The sequence below is a fragment of the Cnephaeus nilssonii genome, assembly GCF_951640355.1.
Source record: "Cnephaeus nilssonii genome assembly, chromosome: 12".
Taxonomy (NCBI): Eukaryota; Metazoa; Chordata; class Mammalia; order Chiroptera; family Vespertilionidae; genus Cnephaeus; species Cnephaeus nilssonii.
In genome coordinates, this window is record NC_137083.1 from 31,333,878 (window position 1) to 31,358,355 (window position 24,478).

The following is a 24,478-nucleotide window of genomic DNA, read 5'->3' on the forward strand; positions in this document are numbered from 1 at the left end:
AGTTGAGTGGTTAACTTTTGCTTGTTCATTTTATTTAATTTGTGAAGGGTCTTGGTGATTTTAATTTATAGTTATTTATGGCTTTATCACACTCTATTAAGTTGAGTCAGTTCCTACTTAAATTGCTGGTATGCATGAGAGCATGGTAAATGTACTTACCTAGGCTTCCTCTTTGTTTTCTTAAAACATTGAAGACATTTTTATTTTTGGATAAGTGGGATATATTTTTGCTCGTTGTTTCATGCAACACAACACGTGCTGTGGATCAGTTGTGTGTGGTTTCAGGCTCCATGACAGGCTCTGTGAAATTTATAAATGTAGAGCTGGTGTTATTCTTTTTCTTGGGTTGCTTAGATTTTCTACAGGAAGTAAGCTGTGCACACACAGACTTATAGCAGACTACGTTATTAACACTTTGATGCAGACATACTTTTTAAAACTATGCTTACACTGTTTTGTAGTAATAGTGGCAATACTTCCATTGTGGTTACTATGATCCTAAGTACTTTCATATATTAACTCATTTAATCTTCACAACAATTCTGTAAAGAAGATACTATTTATTATCGCTACTTTATAGTTGACAAAATGTTAAGCAACCTGCCCATTAATCAAGTCAGGCCTATTTTCAGAATCCTGGACTTTTATCAACTACATAATTCTGCCTCTTGGCTAAAAGATAAATTACTATAGCCAAGAACATAGTTGTAGATATATGGTTTCTTTCAACAATGACCTTAAAATTCAGTGCTAAGAAAATCAAGACAAACATTTAAGCAGAAGCATTTTAATAAAGATGTTAAGGGAGGCCATCACTTTAAAATTTAATTTTTGAGATGGTGATGGCTGCCATGTATCATCTATGAGTCAAATACTTAACAGTAAATGTAAATATAGGCCATTTTGAAAAGACTGTGCAGGCTTTACCAAAGCAGAATGTAATTCAAAGATGTGATACTGTGGAAGAATCTTGAATACCCCTTTCAGTTCATCGCCATCATGGAGCTCTGTAGCACAGCCAGGAGCCTGTGGGAGTGACTATTAGTCACAGCTCAGCTCTCTTAGGCCTGGAGACTGCCCTGCAGCAGGGTGCTGCTCTCAGGCATTAGGAGGAAGAGACTAACTCCATGACTTCTGAAAGTGGTTCTGAAGGAAACTATCTCTTTTTATAAAATATATTTTTATTGATTTCAGAGAGGAAGGGAGAGGAAGAGAGACATAGAAACATCAATGATGAGAGAGAATCATTGATAGGTTGCCAACTGTACTACCTCTACTGGGGTTTGAGCCCACACCCCGGGCATGTGTCCTAACTGGGAATTGAACCATGACCTCCTGGTTTGCAGGTCGATGCTCAACCACTGAGCCACATCAGCTGGGCAAACGCCTATCTTTTTGATATTATCTTGCCTATGGGGGAGGAGATGGATTACATTTGAAGATGCCTTCAAACCATAGGTTCCTGTAGAGCAGTGGTTCTCAACCTTTTTAATGCCACGACCCTTTAATACAGTTCCTCATGTTGTGGTGACCCCCAACCATAAAATTATTTTCGTTGCTACTTCATAACTGTAATTTTGCTACTGTTATGAATCGTCATGTAAATATCTGTGTTTTTCCGATCGTCTTAGGCTCTACAGCAGCGGTTCTCAACCTGTGAGTCACGACACACAGGTTGAGAACCGCTAGCAGGGTCGCCTAAGACCATCGGAAAACACAGATATTTACATTACGATTCATAACAGTAGCAAAATTACAGTTATGAAGTAGCAACGAAAATAATTTTATGGTTGGGGGTCACCACAACATGAGGAACTGTATTAAAGGGTCGCGGCATTAGAAAGGTTGAGAACCACTGCTGTAGAGGGTTGAACTAAGTGAAAGGGGTGAATGTTATGTGGCCATAGATTGTCACTCTCATTATCGAGGACTCTGACAGACATGATTGCACTTGAATTAAGTTGTGGGCACAAGCTAGTTTTTCTGCTTTAAGGTTGAAACAGCTAATTGATAATCCTCCCTTATTTGCTTAGTTTAATAGATGGCTGGGTAACTACAGTCACAATTGATTTAGATTTCTTCTTATCAGAAAATGGACGGTGGGAGTTCTTTTGGCCCTTTTGTCTAGGTTACATGATTTTGAGCTTCCCTAGATAAGTGATATAAAAGTAGAGTGAGTGTGTGGAATGTAAGGATGAACAATACTGTAATATTGGAGAGCTGCATTAATTCTTCAGAGAATGGTTACTAAGGCTGCAAGTATGAACATTTGATTAGTTGCTCTTTATGAATATGGTGTAGATTTTGGATCCAATGAAAGAACTACTTTCTAATTATTCATTTCTACAACTATTAGATTATTATTATAAAAAATGGTTTAGTCAAATTTAAACTGTAAGATCAATCTGGATGAGATGAGTGGGGACAGTCCTGCAGGATGATCGTCCCTCTCAGACATTTGCGAAAAACATGGATTGATAAATATAACATCTTAGATTTGGGCATTCAACTTGTCTCTGAAAGGGAAGAAACTATAAAAAAGTTGAACTTATTTGTAGCACATTGGTTTCCTGCCATCTAATTTTTAGAAAGTTAATTCTACTTCTGAGCCTCAGTGTTAGCTACAGCTTGGTACCATTTATGACATTTATGCCTTTAATGGGTTTAACCCATTGAGAGAGTTAGAGTTACCAACTGAGATTTATCAATTGGACAAAAGTATAAATTCTTCCTCTTCTAATACGTTAGTCAATGTTTATCAAGTGACCATTATTTTTCTAGAACTATACAGTCATATACCACATAACATTCCAGTCAATGATGGACTCATAAGGTTATAATGGAGATGAAAAATTCCTGTCACCTAGTGATGTTGTAGCCATCTTAAGTTGCAGCACAAGGCATTACTCATGCGTTTGTGGTGATGCTAATGTGAACAAACCCGTGCTGCCAGTTGTATAAAAATATATCACATGGCTTAATGGCAGAGCTAGAAGGTAGACAGGACCATGAATGGTCCTAAACATCCTACTTGAGAGATAAGTTTAGCAGCTTCATGGGGGGCAGGAACCAGAACCCAGTGATTAAAGAGGTAAATAAGAGACAATAATGGAAGCATGATTGAGAAGAAATGGAAAGGAGCGGGAGGGGGACATGAGATGTTTCAGCCAGACGCCTGGCAGGACACAGCACACACACGAAGTTCAACTGAATAGAATTTAATAAAGAAACTTTATGGAGGAGTGGGCTGATTTTAAGGGAACTAGCAGGAACGAGTCAGGGAGGTGTTAGGACTCATAGACCTGAAGGGGCAAGGGAGGGGGGAATGGTATTATGAAAGCTCAGTGGCTGTGGAAGGTAGAAGGGAGATAAATATTTCCCTCCATTCTCTTGCTGGTGCCTCCAATTGGATGAACATAACCAAGAATCCAGAGACAAAGGAACTTGAGTGATATAGTCTAGAGCAGTGGTCGGCAAACTCTTTAGTCAACAGAGCCAAATATCAACAGTACAACGATGGAAATTTCTTTTGAGAGCCAAATTTTTTAAACTTAAACTATATAGGTAGGTACATTGTTGTTAACTTAATTAGGGTACTCCTAAGCTGGCCTTTGCTAAAAACTCAAGGGGCCAAAGAGCCGCATGTGGCTCGTGAGCCGCAGTTTGCCGACCACTGGTCTAGAGAGATCAGCCTCTCTGGGCCTAAATTGGGGCAAAAAAGGGTGGAGAATGGATTTGAGGAGCAAATGCTGAATGACTAACACACAGGGTCAGTGGAGATTTCTTTCTTTTTTTTTTTAATAGTGGGAGAGGTATGACTAATTTATAGGCTGAGAGGAGAGCTGGAAAAGAGAACAAGAGGCACAAGGAAGCAAGAGAGGTGAAATAATTAATGGAATAAGTCTGAGGAGAGGATGATATTGGAAAGACAGTCAGATATGCTCATTTTAGAAAGTAGGAAGGATGCATTGCATGGGACCCATGGGGAGGAGGCAAGCAGGTAAGTGATGTTTGTGTGCGCACAGACACACACAGACGGAGGGAGACAATCGGAGGAAATTTGTGCCTGCAGAGCTTTGATTTCCTCATTGAGCCAGAGTGCAAGGCTATCTGTTGGGAGTGAAGGGACTGAGCTTTAGCATATGATTTTAAAATTTTAGTGTTAATTTCAGAATTGCTGTGAGGAGGATAGGAAAGTGAGCTAGTGAGATAAGTACAAAAAGCCTGCTGAGAGAGGGGTGGGGATCCAGCTGAGACAGGAAGTACCAAAAGCAAATAATAAAAAGTACCTATAATAAATATTAATAAGTAAATTGCTAACATTAGTAGCTGTGAGATGGGGAAGACAGAATTGTACTTGTATATTTTTGGCTCTTAGCTATGCCTCAAGCATGCTGCTGGATCTCAGAAATCTTGAGCCTCAGATTTCTCACAATACCATGTTTCCTCAATTCTAAAGCACCATTTATTTTAAAACGAACCACGGTTTTATTAACTTTTTTGAAGGGTGGGAGAACTCTTTATTGTGTTAAATGTAGAATAGTTTTTTTTCCCAACCAATAGTAGTATAAATGTAACCACTTAATTACATATCATTCTTCTTGACTATCTGTGTCCTTGACTGAGTCTCTCTTCCCCTGAACTATCTGAACATTCTGAATTCTATCAGCAGCTCATGAGATTGGGTGACAGGATTCTTTTGTGAGTCTGCACTCAGGATCACCACCTCTGTCTTGCCTTCCATGACATTGGTCTCTGCGTAATTCTCCTTTTATTATTTTGCTCTCTTTCCTGTAGTCTCTTTACATTCTGGCTTTGGTCCCTACCAAGACTTTTCTCTTTTGTTGGCTCATGCCCTGGCTCAGCAGGGTTTAGGCATCCACTAGTTTACAGTTGACGTTTGACTCTTGCGGGGGTTAAGGGCTCTGACCCTCAGGCAGTCAAAAATCACGTATAACTTTTGACTACCCCAAAACTTAACTATAGTCGTCCCTTGGTCTCCACAGGGGTTGGTTCCAGGACTCCCTTGTGGCTATCCAAGTCCATAGATGCTCAAGTCCCATAAGTAAAATGGTGTAGAACCATCCATACAATCTCTTCTTCCCATCCTCAGATTCCCAACTGGGTATTGGAAATACTCTTTTCCCCCCTCAACTCGTTGAATCTGAGGATGGGAGACCTGGGGATGGAGGGGGCCAATGGTATATTTATTGAAAAAAATCTGTGTGTAAGTGGACCAGTGCAGTTCCAACCCATGTTGTTCATGGGTCAACTGTATACATTTAATCAGTCAGCCTTAGAGTGTCACATAGATGAGGCTGGACTGAGGTCTCACATTTTCTATTTCTTTTTTCTGTGTTTTTTTAAATTTGTATTTCCTAATGTAAATGATTTGAGGCTTGTTTTATAAATATTCCTAAAAGTTTTTTTTCCTACGAGGTTACGCTCATAGTTTTGTCACTTGTAATTAAACACTGTCTCTTTGAAGTTATTAAGAAGTGTTTGGCAGATGATCTCTGAGTGACAGACCTTCAAGATGCAGGAAGTAGTTCCGTTCTAGCTTTTAAAGTTCCGTGGGCCGTTCTTAGGGAATTTTGACTTCTGCCCCTCTAACTGCATTGCCTCTTGTGAGAGAGATGGCCTGTTGCACACATTGATTTTGGTTTCTGTGCCACCTCATTGTATAATTTTTTTTTTGCTCTTGTTTTAAGATGTTATAAGCAACATATAAAGGTAAAATTCAACTCTTGGGACACAAATAACTCAATGGAAGTGATATTCAAATGGATGGATAATTGACCTATTGTTAAGTTTGCACAGGCACCGGCTGTGACTGTTCCTTCTTTCTGCACAGCCAGTGGCACGTTTCTTTTGGCATGAATTTCAGACATCTTCAAATTTGCATTTTAGAATTGAGGAAATGAGGTACCACCTCCCTCACATTGTTGTCATGGGGATCAAATCAGAAAGTACAGCTGAAACATCTTTGCAAACTGCAATGAGCTAAAGAGGTTACAGTCCTTATTTTCCAGTGCCTAGTAAGTGCATGGCCTGAAATGTAATACTTCAGTAAGATTTTCTTGGGAAACAAACCGAAATATTACTATATCTTGTGTCTAAATGATCATCTCATATTTGTATAGTGATTTCAGTTAACTTATTATTATAGTCCTACAAGATAAGGAGTGAAGGTATTACAATTTTATTACTTTGATAGACAAGAAAATCGGGACTCATAGATGTCAGGTGGTTTTCCTAACACATAGAGCTGGAAAAATGGTGGTGCTGGGAGTAGAATCAAGTTCATCTTAGCTCCCTTCTTAGACTATGAATAATCTGAAACTTAACATTTTTGCGCTGTTTCATGAGAAGGGTGAGAGAAAGCACTGAGAAAATACGTATTTTTCCTACAAAAAAAGATGCCCATAGTACTGGGGAAAAGAGTAAGGCATATAGGCTTTATAATTTTGAACCAGTGTGCCTTTTATGTTTTATCTTAATTCATCCCTAGGTGCAGAGAAGTGTATTATACTTTGTGAAGATAAAAATGTTTCATTTTCTTGTTTGGAGTAACTATGTTGTATATTGCTTTAAAAAATATGAATCAAGAGAAAGCTACAGAAAGAAAATTCATCCTTATCTGTATTTTCTAATTTTTCTAGAGTCACTATTTATTACTTTCATAATAAAAACTTGATAATGTAAACGATGTCCCAGTTTTAAAAATAAATATGCTTAAAAATATGACTGACATCCTACATCGTTATTTCTGGTTGATGGGATTATAGTAGATGTTAATTTCATGTGTTTCCACATTTTCTAACCTTTTTACACTGAACATGTACTGCTGTGTAATCAGAAAACAAAATATTGAATATTATTTTAAAACCAACACATGAGGAAAACCGACAATTCTAAATAATTATAGGTTTATGGTATGGTAGAAAATAAAGATATTCTCAAGCAAGTAACATATGAAGAATTATTTTTAAATTTACTTTGAGATCATTGGTCCTCCAGGACATGGTGTGATGGTACTGAGCACAGAGAGACACTGGGAGGGATTGGGTGAAGGGAATTATTGCTGGCCAAACTTTGCTTTCTGTGGAGTTCAGAGAGGGGTGGTGGTGAAGCATCAGTTTTTATTCTGATTTCTGCTTATAAGGTTTGAAGGTTCATCATTAGCTCCCAGGACCTAACAAGGGAACTATAATGGTCACGATGACATGCTTTGGAATTAGGCAGAGAGGTTCCAACTCTAGCTCTGCTACAGATCAGCTGTAGGAAATTGGACGGTTACTTAAATCTTGGCCAGTTTCCTTATGTTGAAAAACTCTACCGCAAAAGGTGGACAACATCGAGATATTTGTCAAGAACTTAGCACAATGACTGGTACACATTAGTCAATAACAGATAGGAGCTGTCATCACTACCACAATCATCTACCCGATCTGGGATTTGACACATATGTGAATATGAATTGGTTTTATAGAGTTACCTCATATCTCAAGTGTCTGTCAGCAGTGGCAGGTGACGGAAATCCAACTCAAGTCAGTTTAAACTAAAAAAGAACAGCATGTTTATTAGATGCATTTCTAATTGGTGGAAATGTGAGACAGCCCTGGGTCCTCAAACCTTGCAGAATCTCGGCATGAGGGATGGTTATAATAGCTGCTTTAAATTCTTTGTTTGAAAATTCTAATATTTGTGCAATTAGAGGGTGATCATGTGGTGATTGTCTTTCTCATGAGTATTGGTCAGATTTTTCTGGTTCTTTGCATATCAACTAATTTTGGATTGTATTTTGGACATTTAAAATATGTAGTTGAGCTCACAGAGAACAAACAGATTGTTGGTGGTCAGAGGCGGAGGAAGGTGGAGGGGGTGGGTGAAATGGGTGAAGGGGGTCAAAAGGTACAAAAATGCAGTTATAAAAGAAATAAATCATGGGATATAATGTATGGTATGGTGACTATCTATAATAATAAAAGTGTAATATGCTAATTAGACCGGATGACCTTCTGGATGAAGCCGGGGCTGTGAAGGAAGCCCGGGTCCCGAGTGCCAGAGGGAAGCCGGTGCCGGCAGCTAAGGGAAGGAAGGCCTACTCTTGCACGAATTTCGTGCATCAGGCCTCTAGTAGTTAATAATATTTGCATATTTGAAAGTTGCTAAGAGGGTGATATGAGAAGTGCTCATCTCAAGGAAGAAAGTTATAACGAATGATGATGTTAACTAGACTTGTGGTGATTATTTCAAATATATACAAATATTGACCCGTTATATTCTGTACATGAAACTAATATGAGATTATATGTCAATTATACCTTAATTAAAAAAAATTATGTTGTGAGAAATTGGGGTCTTTTTAAATCCTCTGTAGAATTTTTGTCTGTTTTAGCAGGCAGTTGCTCGGGTTGGGTTCAGACCACAGATCACCTTCAGTGTGTGGTGGTTCCAGGGCTAATTCAGTTTTTAAGGCTTTTGCTATTGTTTATTGGAGGTGGGAGGAGTTGTCGGCCTCTGGCTTGAGCCACTCAGGGTTAGCAGGAGTGATGGTTTACACTGCAGCTGAGTTCTCTGCGGCTGTGCTGTGCTTCTTTGATTCTCTTCCACACATGCCCAGCTAGCTGGAGGGTGAGCCTGAGGCTTGTGCTGGTTCAACGAGGGGATCGATCCCCTTCTCCATTACTCCAGGATATTTCTCAGGGACTCCTTTTTATATTTCCTCTGGCCAGAAAGATGGATTACTATATAGTTTTAGCCTCCATGCTTTTCAGCAATTCCATCCGACTGGGGTGGAGTGACAAAAGATAGAAGGGAGAAAAAGAATAGCAAGGATTTTTCTCCTGAACTCTGCATGGCAGGAATCTCTTGTTCCAGTCCCATTACTCAGAGAGACAGGTCTTCTCTTGGGGTGTGAAGTGCTTGTGCCATTGTGGTGCTGGCCTTGGAAGAGAGAGAGAGAGAAAAAAAAAAAAAGCCCATGGTCCCCTCTCCACACTACCATCATTATCCAGCTAACAGAGTTGCCTTTTCTTGATCTTCTGGCCGGAAAGATGGGATTCTTTTGGAGTTTTTGCAGTCCACACCTCCTGAATAGTTCCCTAATTTGGGTCACCTTCAGCTCAGAGCTAGGAGATAAAGGAGAAAAAGAATCAGTAAACTTTGTGAGTTATTCAAGTTTTGACTTTCTTCCCCAGACCTCCTCTATTATTTATTTTGTGCAGCATGGGAAAGAGAGGCTGTGGTGGGTTTTCTCCATCTTGGCTGGCACCGGTGAGTAGCTTATTAAAATTGGCTGGGTGACATGTCCATATTAGGGCCTGGCATCCAGAGATTGGCTGTGCGGTCAGAGCTGCATGGAATCTTAAGCATCATCCCCCAAAGGTTAATGAGGTCAAGGGCCATGCTGTTACCTGAAAGAATGGGAAGATGTGAGCCAGACAGAACAGCAGGTATCTACATTTTCTGATTAAAAAAAATTAATAGATATTTGAAGTTGTTTTCTAGGAGTGTAGTTATGACAATAGGAGTTATTAGGATTATATTATAAAAAATTTCTGTTAATTTGAGAGATTCTTATAGGGTCAGTTGATTGCCAAAGAACTTAAATAACGAGCTCATTTTTATCTAGCTCATGAAATTTGCAAGCAAAAACATGATTTGATGTCAAGATTTTCAGAGCCATCTATCACCTATACTATTTCTGTAGGCACTAGTAAAGCTCAATTTGAAGTGGCAGCATTGACGATTATTAGCTTTTGGATTGGAATTGTATTTTTATAAATCTTTTCTGTCTGGACTCTGCCAGAGGCTTAGCTGGATTCAAAAGCAGAGTTTGCCCTTTCCTGAGCCAGATTGTGAAGTCAGCAAAGTGTGTTGTCAGCTCCTTGTTCTCTTTTCTCCCATTGGATTATTCCCATTTTTCTTTATCCACTCTATAGAAGAATCCTTCTTGTATCTGCCTGCTTGTGTGGTACTTAAGCTCTGGACCTTCTCTTCTGTTACCTTCTACCCCCTCATAGGAAGTTCTCTTATGAAGTGCTGCTTATCTTTCTTGTACTTTTGTTTGGATGTTGTTGTGTAATACAGATCAGTACCATTTCAGACCAGGCAAGAGGGGCGGCTACCTTGGTCTCTGCTATAAAGGGCCCCACTCTGGACCTGCTCCAGCTGTGTTCCTCCTCCTGCCTTCAGTTGCGGGCCAAGGAGACGCCCACCTGAGTGTCATGTCCCCCTGTCCCACACCCTTTCATATCACGCTCTCCATAACATGACTTTGGAATTACATTCTTAGAAGGTCCAGGTTTGCTTCTGGGGCCTTCATGGGCTCTTCACAGGTTGATCCTCCTGATCGTAGACTGTTACTGTGGGAGGGGCACTGACAGACCTTGGATGTGCAGTGGAGGCCACCACTTGCCTGTGAGGAGGCTGTTTAAGGTGTGAGCTGAGACTAGAACAGGCGGGGGCACATCAATTTACACTCTTGCCCTTGTCCTGCAAATGTCAGGGACATCCTGAAGGAGACCTGCTAGACAGTGCTTTATTATTATACAGATTTCCTTATGCTATTGAAGTGATGAGCAGAGATAGCTTCCAGGCAGAGAAAAAGGCATGGCCTGGGGGCCAGGAAGAGTATAGCAATATTGTTTCAATAGCGTGAGGAAGTTGAGAAATCAAGTTTGGAGAAGCAGATGGAGAGTGAATCCAGAAAGGCCTCCCATGCCATGCTAAGATTATGGACTTTATCCTCCGGCCAATTGGATGTTGTTGCAGGGTTTTGAGCAGGGATGGCATAATTACAACTGGCTGCAGAGTGTCACGGATGTGGGCAAGAGCAGAAGGGGCACACCAGTTAGGCATGGGTGTTTGTCATCCAGGCAGCAGAAGATGGCGATTAAAATAGGGCAGTGGCCATGAGGATGGGGGCAAGAAACTTGTCCACCATGTAGGGCTATGCTGTGGATCAATTCAAATAGGATAATGTTATGAAAAGTATTTTGGAGCCCTGGATGGTGTGGCTCAGTTGGTTGGGTTTTTGAGTCCAAGCACATGCTCAGGTTGTGGGCTTGATCCCCAGAGTGGGGTGTAGAGGGTAGCTCATCGATGTTTCTCTCCCTCCCTCTCCCTTCTTCTTTCTCTAAAAATCAAAACATCTAAAATAAAAAAAGAAAATTATTTTGAAAAGCTTATAGGGTTCTGCAAATGTTGTTAGTGTTATTATTAATAACAACATAATTGCATTGTGGATAAAGGTTACCTTCCAGCTAATCTCAATTCTAGGGTAAGCAGATGTAAAAATCAGCTGAAGTGATGTGAGTAATGGTCCTAATATGAGTTGTCATATCCTCTGAGGGCTCCTTTGGGAGAGCAGGAAGGTGGTTCTGCTAGGCTTTGGGGCTGGTGGTTCGAGTGGAAAGGGCAGCAGTGCTGGACTTAGCTGGGCTTCGGTTTCAGTCGTGCTGGGTTTCTTGTTCTGGCATTAAGAAGGGTTCAGCAATCTGGAGAAAGGCTGTGTGTAACTTAAGAGTCCAGAGACAAAAGATAATTTTGAAAGGCATTGGGGGTCAGAGGAGCCTGGCTGAAGAAACCAAGTTCTCCTTGTCTCAGGACCCCTTGCTTTTTATTAACACAAATTGTCCTAACGCAAAGTGGAGATATACACTTCAAAGGATAGGATTTTGTACAGAAGCATTGTCAGATTGGGGAATAGCCTACGGCTGTTCAGGTGTTTGGCCAGTAGGAGGCAATAACATGTAGATTAAGATGCCCTGAGCTGTCTGGCAGCAAACAATCATTTAATGCATCCGTTTCAGGTTTGGGGAAATGCCTTTAGCCATTCCCAACAGGTGATAGCATATGTGATTCAGCCCTTGTTGAGTTCCCAAGTTCCATCAGCCTTTCGATGAAACTCTTGCAATTATGACATGCTGGAACTGGCTTCCGGCACAGTCTGGATATGGAAGTGTCCCTGAGGTGGATTTCATCATTCAGTATGTAGCTGTTCACACGTCCTGTTTTCAGTAAAAGTCCTTTTGTTCCATATGCTGAACTTGTTGTCTCTGAATCTGAAACCTCCCTATTTTTATTTTACCAGAGGAAATAATTCTTGTCTCTTGTCATCATGTGGAAGGGAATTGGAGGGGTCTACATTCTCAAACACATTTTCAACTGATCTTTCTACTTGCTTTCGGAGATATTTGGTGTCTTTAATTTCTGAGAGTTTCTGCAGCTCAAATCAGCTTTTTTTGTTATCATCTGCCTATGTAGCCCTTAGCGTTTGGATTTTCTTGTTTGGTAGGTCAACAAAGCTCCCCTTATGCTTTCCATCTTCCAAAAAAAAAAAAAAAAAGTGTCAACACCTGCATCTATTATCGTTTTCACTTCTACTCTCTTTACTTTTGTCATTTTATAGTATTTTTATTCCTTTACTCTCTGTTCCCTTTAGAAATTCCACTCTTTTGCAAGATTGTAGAAGTGGACATAAACATATATTTAATTCAGCAAGTTTAAATGAAATTAGATAATAAAACAATGATTGCCTGTGTTTAAAGATGTTTTTATACAAGAGCATACATTTTCCTCAATCCCTTCTATGACAGTTTTCAAATTAATATTTCTAATATTGATATTATTATAGATTGTCTAACAGCAAGCCTCTTGAGAAATTTCAAAGTTTCTTTCATTTCTTCGCGGGTATTCTTATAGTACAGATGATTATATCATGGGTAGACTTGTTTTAGAATGCTCTTTTTTGAAACTTTCCCTGACAGTGCATGCCAGTGCAGGAAGTGGTTGGTTTCCCTTAATCAAGAACAGTGAATATATGAGATACAGACTCTAGTACTACAGCCACAGATTTTTCTTTTCAAGAGGAACCCGAGATGCAGCGAGTTAGTGCAGTTGCTCAGGGTCTTAGATTTAGCCCTGGCAGAGGCGAGACTGGGTTCTAGGTCTGTGGTTCCCAATTCATTGTCTACCCCTTTACAAACCTGAATTGAGAACCATAGGAAGCAAATGGTCTCAGCTGGGTCTTTCCAAGAAACCCGCTGCACTTTCATTCCCACGAAAAGGCAAGCCTGATGAGATCAGGGCTATTTTGTTCTTTGCCGTATCCTCAGTGTTACACGGTGGCACACGGGAGGCACTCCGTAAATACGTATATTGAACTACAAATTGAATTGAGTTACCTCTAAGACGTTGTTTACAAAGACAGACCCGAAGTCAGGTTTAAAACATGAACTTTTCTAAAATAATTTCTAAAAAACAACTGTCTGCAATGCAGAGAAAAGGATGTGTCATAAATAGATCAGATACATATTACTTTACTTAGCCCTAGGTTCCCATGGTAACTTCAGGTTCCTTTTCTAAAAGAAAAATCTGAATATAAATATATCTGCACAGTGCTGCTGTGCTCATGTACTGGATAATGTAGGCTAAGGAAGTTTTTATTATAACTTGAATATGTGTCCGCATTAAGTATTCTCACGCTTTTGACCTTCCCACATCGTGGGATGAGTACGCTCACTCATTGGAATTAGAGCTGAGATATTTGTGCCATGCCCTACAGTCTCAGGCTCTCTACCTTTTTCCTGCTTGCTGTCTCGCTTTCTCAAATAAGAATGCCAAGCACTTTGCTGAGCAGTTAACTTTGAGGACCTTTCTCCCAGAGGAATTGCAGTGTCATCATATATAAGGCTGTGCTATTCTCAACGTTTCACATAAATATTCAGAGAAGGAGCCTTATATTAAGAAAAGGAATTACATTGGCTTCCTTTTGTCCCTTCTCTCTGTGTGTGCTCTCTTAGACATCAGCAATTTTTTCTTTTTTGAGGTCAGAGGTCTTCTACCATCTCCACTGCTTTTGATGCTGTACTAGAATTTGTGGTCATCTACTGGGTCTTTATAATGAACTCGGGTCAACTCTTAATTGACTATAGAGATTAGGTAGGGAGCACCAGGGAGCTCATTTTCTCATTGGCAGGCCAATGCCATGAACGAATCTCGGACAGAAGACCAGGCAGCTTTGTTCATTTGTTTGTTTGTTCTTTCATTAGCTCATTTAATCACGCATCTCTCTACCCATCTTTAGGCTAATATATTTCACTGCATATCTTTAGGCATATTATCTCCAGGCTTGCTCTCACTGTTTTTCATACGCTGTCAAACCTGCTATTTATGAGGGAACTGGTAAGTGCTAGAACAGTTACAGACTGCCTGCCTCTTGGGATTTTTCGCTCAAAGCCTCATCAGATGGTTCCAGCTCACAGAAATTCTTCTGACTCTGAAATCATAATAAATCATAATCATGGCCTCTAAAATGCAAGCCATTTGGGTGCTAAGTAATTGGTATCTGATAGAGGACTTAGGAAAAATTGGCTGTGATGAGTTCATTGAGAAGTGGTACAATGTTGTACTTTATGGGAGAGTTTAAGGGATTTTTATTGGTAATTTTCCCCAGATAGAGTTTTTACTTGCAAACTGATTTGTGATGATACTGTTCCACTTTGGGGCCCTTAATCTTTATGCTTTCTTATAAAATTACTAGTAGCCCTGTGCACGAATCCGTGTGCCAGTAGCTCTCTGTGGGGCCTGGCTGCTCCACGCCCGCTGCCCAGAGGCTCTCCGTGGCCCAGAGGCCTATCCGTGGCCCAGTGCGAAACGCTTGCTTCATTGCCAGGGCGATGACGCAAGCTTCCCCCGCCTCCGGCCGCTCCGTGCCCACTGCCCAGAGGCCCTCCACAGCTAGGGTGAAACGCTTGCCTCATTGCCATGGTGATGAAGCAAGCATTCCGCCAGGCCGCTCACGCTGCCCGCTCTCAGCAGCCGCTCCCCCTGGACTGGGGGACTCCAACAGGGCTGAGAGGACTGGGCATCGCCATCTTGTGGCTATGGGCGCTGCCATCTTTGTGATAGAGTGATGGTTAATTTGCATATTACCCTTTTATTAGATAGGATATGTTGTGTATGTGTATGTGTGCTTATGTCCTATCTACTGCAACAAAATCATAAACTTATTGAGTGCGAGGAGTGTGTTTTATATTTATTTTAAATTTTCCTCCTAATACTTAGGCCATAGTACTTATTTAATAATTAAATGCCACATCTATAATAATAAAAGCGTAATATACTAATTAGACTGGATGTCCTTCCGGATGACCTTCCAGATGAAGCCGGGGCTGCGAGGGAAGCCCAGGTGCCTGCCAGTGGCTGGAGGGAAGCCTGGGTCCTGGGTGCCAGAGGGAAGCCAGTGCCAGCAGTCGGGGAAAGGAAGGCCTACTCTTGCATGAATTCTGTGCATCAGGCCTCTAATAGTAAATAATGATATATGGTAATGTTAATATATAAAACAACATATATTGCTATATGCATAAATATATATTAATATCAATATATAAAATAATATATGTATATTGTACATATGATGTCAAGATATCTATATATGCACATTATTTTTATAAATGTGACTTATTTGAAACATTGTGTAGCCTATATGAAGGTAAACTATAACAACTGTCATAATTGGGAGATATAACACACTTTTTCCATGAGTACTATGAGGCTTTCATATTGTAAATTGCCTTTGTGTTTGGGCGCTTAAGAAAAACCAGAGCTGGTCAGTAAAGTGATAAAAACAGATTTTATTCAGGAATCTCTAGGGGAAAAGAGGTTTCAGTACAGAACTGGACTTATTTCCTATATAGTATGGCCAAGCGGGGATTTATATAGGCAAGGAGCAGGGTGAAGGTCAGTGGATGGAAAATTACTAAGGGGAAACATCAGAACTAAGGGAGGAATTCTGCTAAAACTGACGTGACAGGATTCTTGCTAAAACTGGGTGATGCAAAGATGAACATGGAAGCCCCAAAGTCAAAGATTCATTGGGAAGAGAGCCTGACTAAACATTGGTCAAGGACAGAGTTTTTGTCTGGGGTACTGTGGACATCCAATGTTTATCTGGGTGTATCCTGATAATTTGTGTTTTAGGTGTAAGATAACGCAATTTGCGTTTTTGTTATTTGAGAGTTCATGCCTATATCTTTATTTGTGAATGTGTGGTTGTGTGTGTTTTACCATGATTTCTATTGAGGGTAGTCTTCCCTAAGTGTTTGGTGATGAGGGTTTGGGGTTGTTTCCTGGTTCCCACATATTTGCAATGTAAAGTTTTCAGGGAATTCCATCATTTTGTTATTCGGTGCAGGGTCTTCATGCCCCAGCATTCTGTGATTTGCAGACATGTATAAATACTAGTAACTGCCATCTTTTGAGTGGGGTCGGGCCAACCACTTCCTCAATTTATAATGTGGATAGTGAGTGGACATTCTGTTGTTTATAGAGTGCACTCTGACTGATATCAATATGTTTGGTGATAAACTGTCAGGAACACTGAAATGCAGGAAAATTTGTCAGGAATCTCCCCCCTTGTCAGGGAAAATTTGAAACACGTTGAAATAGGCAGAAAATATTCCCGGGTGTCATGTTTAGTGCACCTTTCTGAAGGTTCAGTCTCTATAGGGGCCTGCTTTTTTCCTTTTCTTTGAGCTATTTGACAACACTGTGAGGTGTAAGAAACCAATAGGAATACAAATTACTCTTGTCCATAGAAATGAAAAGACATTTTACCCTTTGGAATGCAATTGATTATTATGCTGTGGATATTTACCAGTTCGGCATCTCTAAGTCAATTAATTTCACTTTCTGGATTGCCTGTTTATGTGTGTTTGAATTCTTCTTTGGTGGTACCTTCTTACTGATCAACGTGCTAAAGAATAAGTTAAATAAAATCTTTGAAATGCAGTAATTTTATATTTGTATGAGAAAAATTTTTTTAACCTTCTTTTAAGTATTCCTTATCACCCAGAAAAATTCTATTTCCAGGGATCTGTTTAAGTGCTCAGTGTTTACTGGAGTTCTTGCCTCCAGAACTGTGAAAAGATACATTTTTTATTATCATAAGTGGCTAAGTGTGTGGTAATTAGTTGCAGCAGCCACAGAAAACTTAATACAGAAATAGAGAGAAATCAAATCATTTCCCTCATCTCTGTACTCTTATATCTCTTTTAATATAAGACATATTTATGATTACTGTTAGACTTCTACAGCCATTAGGCTTTTACATTAGAAACTGTCACCACTCCTATTTTAAAACAGTAACCTTCTATTTGAAGCATAATGGCATTATGTAAACTGAAAATGCTTGTAAATAAAAAGAAGGCTTGACTTCTGCTCTTGGCTATGCTCCTTACTAGCTGGGTATCTCTGGGTAAATAATTTACTCAATCTGAGTTTAATTTGCACGATGGGAGTAATATGAACTTTCCTTCCTAAACCACATAATCATTATAGGTATTTAATGATGTAAGTACATATGAAAAATAGCAGATAAATAATATAAATGCAAGTTTGTTTAATGCTTAACAATTAAGTATGCTCTTCCTAGCCATACCAAAGTTATGATGAGCAGTTTTGCACATAAATCACTGACCACATCAAACATTTCCTCCCCTTAAATTAGATGCTAGGAGTGAGATTTTGGGTTCAAAAGTGTGAACACTTTCAAGTCCTGGATTCATATAGACAAACTTCTCTCCAGAAAGCCTGTACCACTTTGGTCTCTCATTGGAAGCACACAAATGCTCATTTTATTATAGTTACACTAGAGAGTTTTGAAAAAAGTATTTTAAATGTTGTACCAACTTGATGAGCATTATTAGTTGTATTTCTTTGACAAGTTTTAACATTTTTTTGGTATATTCCTTGACCATTTGTATTGTTCTTTAATAAATTGCTTGTGTTCTTTGACTATATTTCCAAATAGTATTTGTCCTTTTCCTTACTGATTTTTAGAAACCCAGTATTCTTAAGCTAATGAACCTTGGTTTTGTGTTATTCCTTCACCGGTTTGTTGTTGTTTACAGTTACTTCATTTTATGACTTTTATGTTCAATAATTGTATGTAGTCAAATTCAGTGAGCTTCTCATTTTATCTTATGTATATGCAGAAATTGAAGCAGGGGAAACAGAAACCCAGGTGGTTTGTCCTTACCATATCACCACTAGCTCTTTTCTCTATATCCTCCTCTCTATGCCTATTGTTGTTAGTAAATCTACCATTAATCAAATGCTAACTCAGTGCAGCCTAACATTCCTGACATTTTACATGCATTATCTCAGTTAATTTCCACAATAACCATACAAGATAGTAAATATTATTATTCTAACTTTACTAATGAGAAAAATCAATGCTTTGAGAGGTCAGTAACTTGGCCAATATCATAGAGGTTGCATGTGGAGGAATGGGCTGTGAATCTCAGAACCCATTTCTTAACTGGTGTTCTTGCCATGTGGACAGACACACACTCATTTCTCGAGTGGTGGTGTGACTTGACATTTCTTTTCTCTCCTGTCCTTGATACAGTAAAGGAGGCAAATAGGGTGGGTGAAGCAGAAGAACAACATCCTAGCTATTGAATTGAATTAATAGGATATTGAACTGAAAATACTTTGGGGAGGACTTAGAACTTCTCTCATTCTTCAAATGCTCCAATGGCAATTTGTCCCCGTTCCTCTAAGCTCAGGCATCTCACGTGTGTAATGTTCTCTGACCAATGGAGGGCACTGTGAAAATTTCAAAGCAACCTTAGGCCAGAGACAAGTGGATTGGTCTTAATATGGCAATTATTATAAATGTTTATTTTATAGCCTGTGATTGATGGCAGCCTGCTGTGGTGTGTGTGTATGGAGCCTGGGAGAGCTGCTTGAAAAACTGGTAGTCTTTTACTAGATTTGGATGATTAATTATTATGCCTCTGCTAAATTTTAAACAGAGCGAGAATTGGGAGTGGTTCTCTTATTTCTTCCTTTGAAAAACTTGGGGCAGTGACAGCATTCAATTTCCTAGTGTTATTTTGCTCTAATATGCCTATTTATCAATTATTTAGAGCTCTCAAAACCTGCTAAAGAAATAGGGAAATGTGCTGTAGCCTCTTTAGGGTGGGTGAGACTAAAAGGTCAGTGGACACACTTGAGAGCTTTGACTATCCTGTCCCTCATCACTTCCTTAGTGCCTAATTAGTGCCTGGCATGGTGCATTTTTTTATTTAAAAAAAACCCCACACATACATAAAAAAACAACTACTTGGTATGGCTTGAGTGGGGGAAGAAGGAGAGTCAACCAGAGAGTAAAGTTTGGGGTCAGGCTTGTCGGTTTGGGGGTGATGGAGAAAGCACTGTTGTCCCTTTGAAAGTGGCTCTAACAAAGGCTTATTTTTGTAATTGTTTGCAGAAAGATTACCACTTTGAATATACGGAATGTGATAGCAGTGGCTCCAGGTGGAGAGTTGCCATTCCGAATTCTGCAGTGGACTGCTCTGGCCTGCCTGACCCAGTGAGAGGCAAAGAATGCAGTATGTTTCACTTTTTGACCATTTGTTTTCCTGATTAAACCATTCCTCCTTCATATCAGTTAATTGTAATGACTGTGAGACCTTCGAAAAAAAGAACATGTAGCATTGATGTCTAGCAGAGCAAAATCATCCTTTTTTTTTTTTTTTAACACAGGCAATAGTAAAGGATATTAATTTTATTTATTTTTTAAAAATCTGGTGTATTGTCTTTTAAAAATTTTTATTAAAGTACAGTTGAAATACCATACTATATTAGATTCAGGTGTACAACATAGCGATTCTACATTTATATACCTTACGATGTGATCACCACAATATGTCTCATAACTATCTGTCACCGTACCAAGTTATTATGATATTATTGACTATGTTTTTTCTGCTGTATATTATATCCCTGGAGCTTATATACTGTATAACTAGAAGTTTGTTTTTCTTATTACCCTTCACATTTTCCACCCATCCTCCACCCCCTTCCCTCTGGCAATCATCATTTTGTTCTCTATATCTATGAGTTTGTATCTGTTTTGTTTTTTGTTGTTGTTGCTTTTTAGATTCCACATATAAGTGAAATCATATGATGTTTGTCTTTCTCTGTTTAACTTATTTGTTGGCAAGAATGTGGAGAAATGTTGTACTTGAAATTCTGGAGGGCGGAGTGGCAGAATTTCTCTTTAATAGGTTTCTGTTTTTAAATTTCTAAAAAGCTTTAAAATTTTTGGTAAATTACACATAATATACAATTTACCACCTTAACCATTTTAAAGTGCACAGTCCAGAGGCATTAAGTACATTTACCAACATCCATCCACAGAACTCTTATCATCAACATCCATCCACATAACTCTTTCGTCTAGCAATGGATTTCTTGTTTGTAGCCATAGAAATAATGTAATTTTCCTTATTAATGTCACCTACAGAGAGATTGTAGAATTGATGACTGTCATATTCAATAGCTTGTCGTTTAGTAATTAAGCAGGTTTGAAGTACAACATTACAAATTAACAGAGAAATATGTTAACATTTATTTTTACTTATAAACTCTACTTTTTTAATCTTTAATTTGGCAAGTCACAAGTTCCTGCAGTGAAGTAGTCTAGGGGTAGACTGGAGTTCAAAGCTGGAAGTAAGACAAAAAAAGTTATTTTGCTTTCCTACAGCTTTCCAAATGGACTTCCTAAAAGCTTCCTTCTTCTCCAAAATGAAAGAGCAGATAAGCAAATGATTAAATGACAGTGAATCCCTTCTGTTCATAGAGAATGTGACTCTGTTCCTGGTTGGTGGGTTTACTGAAAAAAAGGGAGATGGGAAGATACAATAGTCTTATGGGGAAAATCAGGGAAGAAAACCATTATTTCTCGATGAATGATATTAAATGAAGACAGAGAGGAACCCCTATCCAGGTAAAGAGTTCAGTCCAGCAAGACTCTTAAGAGTATAGTGGGGTCAGTACAGAAGAAGATGATACAAGACTGAGATGTATGCAGCCACCTGTGCAGAGAGAGGATCAGCTCTGTGAGGAAGGATTGCGAATAATACCTATGGTATTAGCTCATTGTAAAGTTGCTTCAGTCACCTTCCTAGAAAACTTGTATAACATTTATCTATGTTTACTTTTTACTTGTTGAGCTAATTCCTTGGTTCCCATGTAAACAGCCTTATTGAGGTGAACTACCTAGCTATTACGAATACTACTCCATATCTAGGTGATGTGCTGGTGCTGGCAGGAAAGGGGTCATGGTGGAGGATTTTACACCATGGAAATTGGCAAACACTACAAAGCAGGGACCTCTATTCCCTTGGGAGCTGGTTATTAAACATTTACCAGCACACCACTGATTAAATTTATTGCCCAAGTGTTAAAAAAATCTGTTACAGAATTGATGTCTGAATAGTCATCATTTCTATTTGAATGTTGCCAAGGACATTCTTTGCTCATTATTTACTATAATCTCCCATAGTTAATATTATGAATCTGACAGTCCAGCAATAATTTTTCTAAAAACTCTAATAAGTCAATATTAGCTATTTAAAAATGATACAGCTTACTTTAAAAATTAAACCCTAATAATGACAGTACTTATGTGATGGATGGGAAATTTTTTATCTTGGCATTTTGTCTGAAATCTAATTTGCAAGTATTTCGCATATCTATAATAATAAAAGTGTAATATATTAATTAGACCAGACATCCTTCTGGATATCCTTCTGGACGACCTTCCGGATGAAGCCAGGGCTGCGAGGGAAGCCTGGGTCCCAGGTACCTGCTGGCAACTGGAGGGAAACCTGGGTCCTGGGTGCTTGCCGGAGGCTGGAGGGAAGCCTGGGTCCCAGGTGCCAGAGGGAAGGAAGGCCTACTCTTGCATGAATTTTGTGCATTGGGCCTCTAGTACACTTTTATCACTCTGGAAGGTGTGGCCTCTGCTAAGTGACTTTTTCTTTGAATAGTAAAGACAAGTTATTTTAAAACTCACAAGAAACTTAATAGATCTAAGTAATTTAGAAGCCCATCTAATTCATAACATTAAATGCGGCACTTACCACATTACTAGTCATTAAAGTACTGCTGGAAGGCAGTTATGGTAATAACTGAACATTTCTTCAGTGGCTTAGATTTCTATTGCTAATAATAGCTACCATTCTCATGTAATGATAATGAGCTAAACATTGTGCCTAGAGCTTTATAACATTATCCTATTGTATCCCCACAACCATCCTCTCAGGTAGCTACTATCAATGTTTCCATTTAACTGATGAGAAAACTCAGAGTTAAAGTGGTGAAGTGAGTTACCCCAGGTCATTCAGCTGGACTGTGACCGATCTCTTAAGGCATGTCTGATTCCAGGGCCTGTCTCTTACCCACTGAGTTCATCACCACATGAAGATGACAGTCTGGAGGATCTTCTAGGGTCCCACAGAGGGGGATATAAAGTTTTGTCAGTGGACACCTTCAAGGGAAGACATTAGAAACTCTTGTGTTTCAAGAATAAATGAGGGTAAGAGTGTTGTGGTTCAGGAATGGCATGCTACGTGCAAGCCGTACCTGAGAGATGCTAAGACCTCGGATGGTGGTTGATGACCCCCATGCTAGACTCGGCAGTGATGCCATGATGATATGGCCCAGCAGTTGGGCCATATAAGAAAAAACAAAAAAGTGGAATGTGGCAACTTTAAGTGAAAAATATTTAGGGCAATGTCTGTGTGGGCTATTATTTCCCCAGATGCTAATGTCTCTCAATGAAGTCAAACTCAGAATTAGGCCTCAGTTGAAATTGTTATAGATTCTTCAAAATATAATTGGGTAGAAGCGATAGAGAAGGCCTTTCCATAGGAAAGGCAGTACAGGACTTTAGCAATCTACATTTTTTTTTTCAGAAAAATTATATTGTATCTATTTTTAAAAAGTTCACATAGAATTTGGCAGACGGCTTCTCTGAGTGAAGTCAATGAGAAGTCAGGTATCAGTTTTTGTTGTGCTAGAACCCTGGGGTGTATGTGACCTTGGAGCTTACGGGGCACAGGATATGGGAAGGAGAGACCTCTGCTTATTAACTGACACTGGTCCCCATTGTCCTCCTGTCCCCTTTGCTGTGCAGAGCTCTTTTGTCTCAGAGACAGTGCTGCTCTGGGCAAGCCACTAGGATGAGTTCACATCTGTCTTTCTCTGTGATGCTACTGGCTTAGTTACAGGGAACTTTGCTGCTGCTTCCAACCCCCGGTCCTCTGTCTTGTTTCTGTGGGCATCACCCACCATTCGAAGTCTTGGCATCTCTCAGGCACAGCTTGCAAGTAGCGTGCCATTCCTGAACTATAACACTCCTTGTCTTTTTCCAGAACAAGGGGATATAACCCCTGTCCCCGTGCCACCCCTTCTCCACTGTTGGGTCACTTCCCTCTTGCGTAAGAGTTTCTGAAATCTTCCCTTGACATTCTTAGATCATCAGAAATGATAGTCATTCTGGAATTCTCTCTCTCTTCCTCACCTCTTTCTGTCTCCCCACACACTGGCTAAAAGGACTTTTTGTTTCAAACAAAACCTTAGAAATAAAAGCCTGGCTACTAGGAGTGGGGAGAGGGTTTCTTTTCCTATTTCCTTATGTGTTTTCAGACAAGTCTAGAACACTGAGGGGGGAATACTAGTAAACATAAGACATCTCTTCCTTTTGGAAGTGTATATCTTCTACTGCTTACTCCTTCAAATATTTCTCAGTCCATGACTTCACCTTAACACATTATTTTCTAAATGGGGATGTGTATTTAAGATACCTGTATTTCTATGTTAGCATCGAACCAGTCATAGTTTGTGCACATTGCTTATTCTTGTATTTCAGTATTTATATAAATTTCTGATATTTGCTTTTCTTGGGTCAAAAAATGCTGTGCTCAGATTAGAAAAATAAAGCCTTGAATAAAAAATAAACTTTTTTTCATTGTCTCTCTGAGATCTATTGTCTTAACCCACATCCAGTGGGTCTTAAGGAGTAAGAGTCAATGGTGACAGTTTGAGCCAACAGCTTTTGGTTTCAGTTTGGAATTGGAAGAGGAAGAATTGTCATGGAAAGAGAATTGGTTTTAGCTTTCTGGATGGGATATTTAAAAATCAATGCTTGGGATCATAGGTCTTTCAAATGTAGGCTTTTTCCCAGGAGTCAATACGTAGTTTGTCTGATTTGTGTTAGGAGTTGTTATTGGTACCGTAGCAGGTGCAGTTGGGCAATTTGAGCACATTGGCACTGAATGGCAATTGAATGCCACGATCTACCTCTGTTCTGTGGAATATTCATCCCACACAAAAAGACGTGTGCCAGGGTTTTCTGTGCTGAAATACCAGTAAGTTGGAAAATAGTGAATGATGTATCTCCTTCATGGAGGGATGCAGTGCGCATTTTCAAATTAAAATCTCTGAGAAATCTAATAAACATTTACTGTGTGTTAACTGCATTGTGTTTTATCCAGAGTTTCCCAGGTGTATTTTTTTTTATAGGACTCTTTTATCTGACGTGTAGTTGGTGCCCTTTAGCTAATTTTGGCAGGTATTGTTTTTGGAAAATACATATCTAGCTAATTTTGTA

At 39.4% G+C, this 24,478-nt stretch overlaps 1 protein-coding gene across 1 annotated transcript in view; it reads left to right on the top strand.

Moving 5' to 3' along the window:
- The window catches only part of ELAPOR2 (endosome-lysosome associated apoptosis and autophagy regulator family member 2), a gene marked incomplete at its 5' end in the record, with an annotated part of 128,950 nt that overhangs the window by 46,578 nt on the left and 57,894 nt on the right, over window positions 1–24,478 (top strand). The window contains one exon of the mRNA XM_079786842.1: window positions 19,289–19,409. Coding sequence (XP_079642968.1) covers window positions 19,289–19,409 — 121 coding nt within the window. The remainder of the gene's footprint in view (window positions 1–19,288; window positions 19,410–24,478) is intronic.